Source organism: Manihot esculenta, chromosome 13, assembly GCF_001659605.2.
Source record: "Manihot esculenta cultivar AM560-2 chromosome 13, M.esculenta_v8, whole genome shotgun sequence".
NCBI classification, from domain to species: Eukaryota; Viridiplantae; Streptophyta; class Magnoliopsida; order Malpighiales; family Euphorbiaceae; genus Manihot; species Manihot esculenta.
Window position 1 is genome coordinate 25,001,276 of NC_035173.2, and position 10,125 is coordinate 25,011,400.

Genomic DNA, 10,125 nt, shown 5'->3' on the forward strand with positions numbered 1-10,125 from the left:
GGCGGGGTTTACACTTAAGTGTAAGAAAGCTCGAGAATGGTTTAAGAACTATATGGAGCCCAGGATGGACAGTATGTCATGGGGAGAGTTCGCCAATGAGTTTGCAGGGTGGGCTTTTCCTGATAGCTCCAGGGAGATGAAAGTAATAGAATTTGAGCAGTTGAGACAGACAGACGAGATGAGTGTTGACGAGTTTACAGATAAGTTCCTGGATTTGCTTTAGTATGTGGGTCAAGCCTATGATACTGATCAAAAGAAGGCAAGGAGATATACTATGAGACTTCATCCCAGGTATTCTTCCTTGATTCTTCCAGCAGAGAAGGAGAGTTTCCACTCTATTGTGGATGCAGTCAGGAAAATGGAAGCAAGTGCCAATATTCAGAGACAGTCAAAGGCACAAGCTTTGGGTTCTAAGGCCCCCAGTTCAGGAACGTCAAACAGCAAAAGATGGGATAGAGCAAAAGGAACAAAGAGTAAGTTCTGGAATAAAGTCAAGTCTGGTCTGGGAATGGGTAGTGGCTCAAGCTCTGGCGCAAGCAGTCCAGTATGTAGAAGATGTGGGAGACCACACAAGGGAGCTTGTCAGTTGGGATCTTCAGCCTGTTTTAGGTGTGGACAGGAAGGGCATTTTGCTCGGGATTGTCCTCAGGTGACTTGATCAAGTATAATTTAGCTACATTTTTATCATAATTATTATTGCTTATTTACACATTTTTCAGTTTAATTTATGGATTTTATCTTGTTTTTACAGAAAAGGAAGAAATTGGAAAATGGGAGAAAAAGTGCAGAAAATTTACAAAAAGGATGATTTGCCCAGTGATTTGCCCAAGATCACCAGATAATCTGCTCCAATCACTGCCCAGATCAAGCTGAAGCAGAAACCCAGAGGCAACAGGCAGTAGTGATATGGCAAGTGATTTGCCCAAGAAACGCGAGGATCACTGGCCAAATCACTCGCAGAGACATAGAGGACTGACTCACAGAGAAGCGATCTGGTCAGCGATTTGCCCAATCACTTGAAGAAACTGGTCAAATCGCAGGGCAAATCACTTCGACAGCAGAAAATACAGCAGAGCGGGAAATTGTTCAGGAAACCGAATTTCAAGTTTTCAGAAGTCCAAATCCAACTCAATCACTACCAAAACAATTTCAAGAGCCATGAAAGAGTTTCTCACCTAAGGAATTCCAGTTGCAATTAAATTCAACATCAAAAGAGGAGTCACAAGCCAAATTAAAAAGGGGTTTCAAAACCCTAGAAGGATGGAACTCTTCAACTATAAAAGGGCAACCTCCAAACCAGCAAAGGCATCTTCTGCTGAGGGATTGAACTCGCCAGAAACTCTCCAGCATCTTCCTTTTTCTTTTCTTTTCATCTTTTTGTGTATTTAGTCCACCATGAGTGGCTAAACTCCTTCTTTTCTAGTTGAAGTTGGTGAATTTCAGATTTTGTGATGAATTGGGAGATTTAAATCTCCATTGTTAAACTTCTATTTAATTTCAATATTTATGCAATTTGAGCTTTCCATAAATATTACTTTGCTTTTAGAATCAATAAGGGCCCATTGCTTTTAAATTGCTTAAGTAATATTGTTTGAATGATTTAGGTCCGTAATTGCTTAGGTTGTTCAAATACACATTTAATCAAATTGCATAATCTAAACTTGACCACGCGGTTGGCAAGGATAGAATTGGGTTTCTCTAAGTCTTAATGCAGTCAACAGTTGTTCGATGCTACAATGCCCCAAGGACGTTCCTTGGCAACTTGTTGATTAGTGTTTGATTAGCGAACGTTTCCTAATCAAACTAGAACTAAGGAGGAATTTGGATTGTGAGAAGCGTCTTCCACATCCAAAACTAATTTATTGGAATAAATAGGAGAGTTAAAGAATCAATGATCAATTCTAAACAATCTGAAATAGATCCATACTTCAACTAGAAGCTTCTCTCTTATTGATTTACTCATCTTTACATTATTGCTTTCTTTTGCTATTTAGTTTTAACTCATCAAATCAAACCCCCCTCTTTTAATTACTTGTTATTTACTTGACCTAGTCATTATTAGGAAAATCATTGGTGTCAATTCCCTGTGGTTCGACCCTATTGCCACTATCTACAAGTTTATTGTTGATTGTTTAATAGGTTTATTTTTGACGGCTTCGACAACCGCCTATCAAAAATTGGCGCCGTTGCCGGGGACTTGATTTAAACTAACGTATTTTCCCTTTATGACCAGGTCTGGCCGTAAAGACACTCTTCTTTACGACCCTGAGATTGAAAAAACTGCCAAGAGCTTAAGGAAGCAAGCAAATTTGAGGAACCAAGCCTCAAGACCATCTTCATCAACAACACCATCTCACAGACCACCTACTGCCCCAGCTGAAGAAATTTCTGCACCAGCAGAAACTTCCATCACCGCACCAACTACCATTGAGTTTGCATCAGAAACTGAATTTCTGGATATGGCAGAAAATCCAGCTATGGCAGCACCACCTGCTGCACATGTAGAAGCTGAAAATCAAGCAAGAAACGTGCCCATCCAAGCACCACAGCCACGGGAGAGAACTCTCGGAGAGTTAGCTGAACCAGCAGGAGATCAAGCACCCTTATGCATTGAATATCCCCTATTGACAGCACCATTCGAGCTAAGGACAGGTCTGATTCATCTCCTTCCTAAATTCAGAGGCCTAGAGAATGAAGATCCTCACAAGCATTTGAAGGCATTCCACGTTGTGTGCTCAACCATGAGACCCCAAGGCATTCCAGAAGACGATATCAAGCTTAGAGCCTTTCCTTTTTCCCTTGAAGACTATGCCAAAGAATGGCTATTCTACTTGCCACCCGGATCCATCACATCATGGGCTGATATGGTAAGAGCATTCTTGAGAAAATTCTTTCCAACCTCAAAAGCCATAGGCATCCGTCGAGAAATAAGTGGCATAAAGCAAAAGCACTCTGAAGGTTTGTATGAGTACTGGGAGAGGTTCAAAAAGTTGTGCACAAGCTGCCTGCGGCATGATATTTCTGACCAATCTCTCATTGAGTACTTCTATGGAGGTTTGCTACCCTCAGAGAGAAAATTTATTGATGCAGCCTGTGGAGGAACAATTGAAAAAAAATCACCTCGAGAGATGAGGGACTTAATTTCCTCCATGGCTGCAGCTTCTCAACAATTTGGAGACCAAGAGCTGCCAACAAGGAATGTAAATGAGGTGAGTAATTCCACTTTATCATCCCAACTTTCTGAACTCACCAATGCTGTCCGTAGCCTTGTTGTGAGTCAAACCCAACAAGTCCAGCAGATTCAGCAGCCCAAGACATGTGGAATATGTGCCAACAACCACCCAACTGATCTATGTCCTTCCCTTCAAGAGGAGGACCAGCAAGTCAATGTTGTTGGAGGCTTCAATGGGCAAAGAAGGTATGATCCCTATGCAAACACTTATAATCCAGGCTGGAGGGACCATCCAAATTTCAGTTATGCAAGGGGAAATCAATATCCAAGCTACCAGCAAAGGAATCAAGCTCAAGCTGCACCTCAGAATTCCAATGCATCTCTTGAAGAGATTGTGAAAAATTTGGCAAATACTGTGCAGAATCTTGAGAAACAAATGGGGCAAATGGCTTCATCCTTGAACAAAATTGAATCACAAGGAAAGCTACCTTCCCAAACTGAGATAAATCCAAGGCAAAATGCTAGTGCCATCACATTGAGGAGTGGAAAGGAGTTGCAAGACAATAGGGCTGAAAAATTGCAAAAACAGACCATGGAAGAAATTCTGCCAGAACGTGATCAGGGCAGTGATTTGCCCAGTACACTCATAGGAACTGACCCGATTGCTGGGCAAACTAAGCTGTCCCGCAGTGATTTGCCCAATTCTCCAGAGAAGGCAGAAAGTGATTTGCCCAAATCAACAGACCAGACAGAATCAAGTCAAAGGCAGAAACAACAACCTATGGAGAAATTCAAGGTACCTCCTCCCTTCCCAAAGAGATTTGCAAGGTCCCAAAAGGAGAAAGAGGAAAAAGAGATATTTGAGACACTCCGCAAAGTGGAAATCAACATTCCCCTACTTGATGCTGTAAAGCAAATCCCAAGGTATGCCAAATTTCTCAAAGAGCTATGCACCAACCGAAGGAAACTTGCTGAACGTGAAAAGGTAAGTGTGGGGGAGTGTGTTTCAGCTGTCATCCAAAGGAAACTACCAGTCAAATGCAAGGATAGAGGAATGTTTGCGGTTTCATGCAAAATAGGCAATGTAGGAATAAAGAAGGCCATGTGTGACCTTGGAGCTTCAATAAATGTCATGCCTCTGTCTATTTTTAACTTGTTGAATGCAGGTACACTCAAGGGCACCAGCATTGTGATCCAATTAGCTTACCGATCCATTGTATATCCTAAAGGAGTGCTAGAGGATGTGTTGGTGCAAGTGGACCAATTAGTCTTTCCAGCAGATTTTTATGTTATTGACATGGAGGAAGACAAGAGCAACACCACCTCTGATATATTACTTGGGAGACCATTCTTGAGCACAGCAAGAACAAAAATTGATGTGCATGATGGCACATTAACTATGGAGTTTGAAGGGGAAGTTATCAAATTTAATGTTTATGATGCCATGAAATTCCCCAATGATGTTTCTCATGTTTATGGACTTGATGTTATTGATAATTTAAGTCAAGAAGTTTTTGATTTTGATCAAGAAAACTTACTTTATGAAAGTCTTTGCAGGAAAGGAGAAGTGGACAGCAACATCTCTGAAGCAGACATAACAGCAGACTGTTGTAACTTGCTGGATGTGGGTGATTTGCCCAGTGATTTGCCCAGAACACCAGAAAATCTGCTCAAATCACAGCTCAAATCAGACAGCAGGCAGACAGAAAACCAGCAGACAGAAAATGCACCAGAACTGAAACCCTTGCCTAACCACCTCAAATATGCCTACTTGGGAGCTGGAAATACACTTCCAGTAATCATCTCCAACCAGCTCAGCCAAGAAGAAGAGGAAAAGCTCCTAGATGTGTTGAGGAAACACAAGAAGGCAATTGGGTGGACATTGGAGGACATAAAGGGTATCTCACCCTCAACATGCATGCATTGGATACTTATGGAGGATGAGTGCAAACCTGTTCGTGAGGCACAAAGAAGGCTGAATCCACCTATGATGGAGGTTGTAAAGAAGGAGATTGTGAAGCTCCTAGACATTGGGGTAATCTACCCCATTTCTGACAGTAAATGGGTGAGTCCCATTCATGTGGTACCAAAGAAGACCGGAATTACCATTGTCCCTAATTCTGAAGGAGAGCTAGTACCCACTCGTGTACAAAATGGGTGGAGAGTTTGCATGGACTACAGGAAGCTCAACACAGCCACAAGGAAGGACCACTTTCCCTTGCCCTTCATGGACCAAATGCTTGAGAGACTTGCTGGAAAAAGCCATTACTGCCTCCTTGATGGATATTCTGGATTTTATCAAATCCCCGTTGCACCAGAAGACCAAGAGAAGACCACTTTCACATGCCCATTTGGCACATTCGCATTTAGGAGGATGCCCTTCGGTCTTTGCAATGCACCAGCCACCTTCCAAAGGTGCATGATGAGCATTTTTTCTGACCATGTGGAGAAAATCATTGAAGTCTTCATGGATGACTTTACGGTGTATGGCAACTCATTCCATGAATGCCTAGCCAACTTGGAGAAGATACTTCAAAGGTGTTTGGAGACAAACTTGGTTCTCAACTATGAGAAGTGCCACTTCATGGTCAGCCATGGCTTAATCTTAGGCCATATTGTTTCAGCAAAAGGGATTGAGGTGGACAAAGCCAAAATTGACACCATCAAAAATCTGCCCTACCCAACCAGCATTAGGGAGATTCGATCATTCCTTGGACATGCTGGTTTTTACAGGAGGTTTATCAAGGATTTTTCTAAAATAACTCAGCCTCTTTGCAGATTGTTACAGCAGGATGTACCATTCAACTTTGATGACAGCTGCAAATCAGCCTTTGATTTGATCAAATCACTCCTAATTTCTGCCCCAGTCATCCAGCCACCTGATTGGACCCTTCCATTTGAGATCATGTGTGATGCCAGCAACTTTGCTATAGGTGCAGTATTGGGACAGCGCATAGGTAACTCTCCTCATGTCATTCACTATGCCTCACGCACCCTAGATGCTGCACAATGCAATTATTCCACCACGGAAAAAGAGTTGCTCGCTGTTGTGTTTGCATTGGAAAAGTTTAGACCCTACCTACTTGGTACAAAAGTGATTGTATACTCAGATCACGCTGCACTAAGGTATTTAATCAAGAAAAAGGAGTCCAAACCAAGGCTGGTGAGATGGATATTGCTGTTACAAGAGTTTGACTTAGAGATCCGTGACAAGAAAGGCAAGGAGAACCTCGTGGCAGATCACCTAAGCAGAATTCTGACCGAGATGGAGACATGCCCCATCAATGAGACCTTCCCTGATGAGCACCTCTTTGCTGTCCAAGAAGAGGAACCATGGTATGCTGATATTGTTAATTTCCTTGCCATAGGTGATTTGCCTACTGATTTGCCCAAACACATAAGAGACAAGATCAAGAAAGAGGCAAAGTATTATGTGTGGGATGAGCCTTACCTATGGAAGCATTGTGCAGACCAAGTCATAAGGAGATGCATCCCAAATCATGAAATCACTTCTGTTCTAACTTTCTGCCACTCCTACAGCTGTGGAGGTCACTTTGGGCCACGCAAGACAGCCTTGAAAGTCCTTGAAAGTGGATTATTTTGGCCTAACATATTTAGAGATGCTTATTTATTTTGTAGGTCATGTGCAAGATGCCAACAAACAGGAAACCTTGGCAAAAGAAGTGAAATGCCACAAGCACCCATTATGGTGTGTGAAATCTTTGACATATGGGGCATTGACTTCATGGGACCATTTCCACCTTCCTTTGGCAACACCTACATACTACTTACTGTGGATTATGTGTCCAAGTGGATTGAGGCCAAAGCAACAAGAGCTGATGATGCAAAAACAGTGGGTGATTTTGTAAAATCCCACATTTTCTCAAGATTTGGACTGCCCAAAGCCATAATCAGTGACCGAGGCACCCATTTTTGCAACAAGGTAGTAGAAACTCTCCTCAAGAAGCACCATGTCATCCATAGAACATCTACTGCCTATCATCCTCAAACAAATGGGTTGGCTGAAGTATCAAATAGGGAGATCAAGTCCATCTTGGAGAAAACGGTCTGCCCAAATCGCAAGGACTGGAGTACACGCCTCAATGATGCCTTATGGGCATATAGGACAGCATATAAAACCCCAATTGGGATGTCTCCATATAGGCTGATTTATGGGAAAGCCTGCCATCTACCGGTGGAACTTGAACATAAAGCCTATTGGGCTGTGAAGAGCTGTAATCTTGATGAAAAAGAGGCTGGAGTTCACAGAAAATTACAGATTCAAGAGCTTGAGGAGATTAGGCGTGATGCATATGAAGCTTCATGGGATTATAAAGCAAGGACCAAAGCCTTCCATGACAAGCACATCTCCAGAAAACACTTCCAGGTTGGTGATAAGGTTTTGCTCTTTGATTCCAGGTTCAAATTATTCCCTGGAAAGCTTCGGTCTAGGTGGATTGGGCCATTTTTGGTTGAGCATGTTTATCCACATGGAGCTGTTGACATTAGGAGCCCACAAACAAGCAAAGTTTTCAAAGTTAATGGGCATCGTTTGAAGAGATTCTATGAAGGTTTTACTGTCCACGTTGTGGAGGAGGTTCTCTTGGATCCCCCTTCCCAAGACTGCTGAGCAAGACACTGTAGTCCAGCCTAAGACAGAAAACAGGGCGCTACTGGGAGGTAGCCCAGAGGCAGTGATTTGCCCAGTGATTTGCCCACTGCTTGCCCAAATCGCCGGGCAAATCGACTGAATGTACCATAGTCACAAGTGATCGGGGTAGTGATTTGCCCAATTGCCCAGATAATTTGACCAAGTTCACCGGTCCAATCGTAAAATCAAGCACATCATCAGAAAAGGGCGTGAACAGTACCAGCCCAGCAACTGCAAAGGAGAAGCGATCTGGCCAAGTGATTTGCCCACTGCTTACCCAAATCACTGGTCAAATCACCCTGTCAAGAATCCAGAGGGTCAGCAATAAATGATCAGGGCAGATCACATACCCTAATTACTTTAAATAGTCTTTTCTTTTATTTTTAATTTTTACGCTAAACTACTGTTTTTATCTCTTCTACTTCTTCAAGCTTTCCCCTCTCCGACCATCACTCACCCACCGGCGAACTCAAGACCACCATGGTCCGAATCAAGATGAAGGCCACCGGCGGACCGTTCATGTGGAAGAAACTAGGGCTGCCGAAACCCATCCCCTATGACAGCGACGATGAAGCGTGGGATACCCCTCCACCAGCCACCACCAGCACCGAAACGCCACCGGCTACTGAACCAGCGACCGGATGCACCGACTCACCGGCCGCCCAGACATATCGCCGGCAAAAGAAACGGCAAAGAACGCCGCCACCCACATCCCCAATAGCCCCGACGGTGAACCCTAAGGGTGAAACGCCACCAAAAGCCACCACTTCCTCCTGCCGCGGCCAGAAACGGCCAAGAACTCAGTCGCCACCTCCACCGCCGAGATCAGAGTCAGCACCAGGAACCACCATTGCCACACATCCCGCAGGTCATGAGGATGGCGATGTACCCACTAATGCGCCCACTAGTACGCCCAGTGATTTCACCAGCAATGAGCCAAGCGCTATGCCCAGTGCTGTGACCACTGATGCGCCCACAGACCTGCCAAGTGATATGCCCACTGATGCGCCCACAGACTTACCCAGCGACACACTCAGCGATTTGCCCAGGCCAGCATACCCAGATCACATCGTCAAATCACTGACATTCAACAAAATTTCTGAGCGCACCAGGCTGCTTAAAGTTTCATCCCTACCATATCACCCAGGTAAGTATATCCACCATACCACCCTTGGAGCACTGAGACTCCATTCCCAGGTACGTTCTCTCATCTCTACTATTGGCTGGGACACCTTTTTCCTCCTGCGCATGCCCTCCTTCCTTGAACTCACACATGAGTTCTTCACCACGTTCTATTTTGATAAACCTGCCATGCATAACATACACACACCAGGCACTATTGGATTTAGGTTATTGGGGAAGCGATTTCGCTTATCCCTGCAGGAATTCGGCATAGCCATGGGCTGTGAATGCCCTCAGTCTACCTGGGATTTCCCTGCCGAGTTTGATCCAAGCTCTGCGTACTTGGAATTAAGTGATAACCCCCCAGATTCATACTCACCCACTAGGTCCAAGGACCTATATCTCAGCAACCCCAGTTTGAAATACCTCCACAGATTCCTGGCCTATACATTCTCTGGGAGGAAGGATGCTTCCAACATCCTGACCAGAACTGAGTTGTATATCCTTTGGTGTATGCACAGGGGCAGGAAAATTCATCTTGGATATTGGGTTGCCACCCAACTATCCAACATCATACAGTATAACAGGCCACTGATTTTTGGCCCCTTGATCACTGCCATTGCAGTGAATCTCAAATTATTGCACCCAGCATATACTGACCTTTCCCCCACTTCCAAGACAACCCCCCTGGACCTACGCACATTAGATGACATGGGGTTGCTTTGCAAGGTGGGGGATGTTTTTTCCATTGCACCTGCAGGTCCAGTAACACCACGCCATGAGCGTGTTTTCAGAAGGAAGAAAGCCACCATAAGCACCACCACCCAGCAGCCAGCCATTATAGCAGATACTGCAGATCAGGCAACACAAGCAATAGGGCAGGAACCAGCAAATGAGCCACCTCCAGCAGCCCACCAGCAGGATGCTCCTCAGCCACCTGAAGACGAAGCCCCCAACCAGACAGTAGAGGCTCGTCTCAGAAGGATTGAAGATCGAATGCAAAGGATGGAGCACTTGTTGGACCTGCTGGTGGACCATTTTCTGCCCCAGCACCGTGACAAATAGCGATTTGCCCAGTGATTTGCCCAGTGCTTGCCCAAGTCACTGGTCAAATCACCCCCAGGCCAGGAAATATCTTTCCCTTTTCTCCTTCATTTTTCTATATGTTTATTCACACATT

At 44.4% G+C, this 10,125-nt stretch overlaps 1 protein-coding gene across 1 annotated transcript; it reads left to right on the top strand.

Annotated features, from left to right (window-relative positions):
• The first annotated feature begins 8,303 nt into the window (after positions 1-8,303).
• On the top strand, positions 8,304-9,540 carry LOC122721511 (classical arabinogalactan protein 9-like). The gene is made up of 2 exons (XM_043949362.1): positions 8,304-8,970; positions 9,467-9,540. Exons 1-2 carry the CDS (start codon positions 8,304-8,306, stop codon positions 9,538-9,540), a joined length of 741 nt encoding a protein of 246 aa, XP_043805297.1.
• Positions 9,541-10,125: the final 585 nt, after the last annotated feature.

Bases quoted from the DNA above. Each gene is read 5' to 3' on its own strand.
- LOC122721511 (XM_043949362.1), top strand. From the start codon at position 8,304: ATGGTCCGAATCAAGATGAAGGCCACCGGCGGACCGTTCATGTGGAAG. The intron at 8,971-9,466 runs GTAAGTATATCC...GTGTATGCACAG, and splicing joins ATCCCTACCATATCACCCAG to GGGCAGGAAAATTCATCTTG.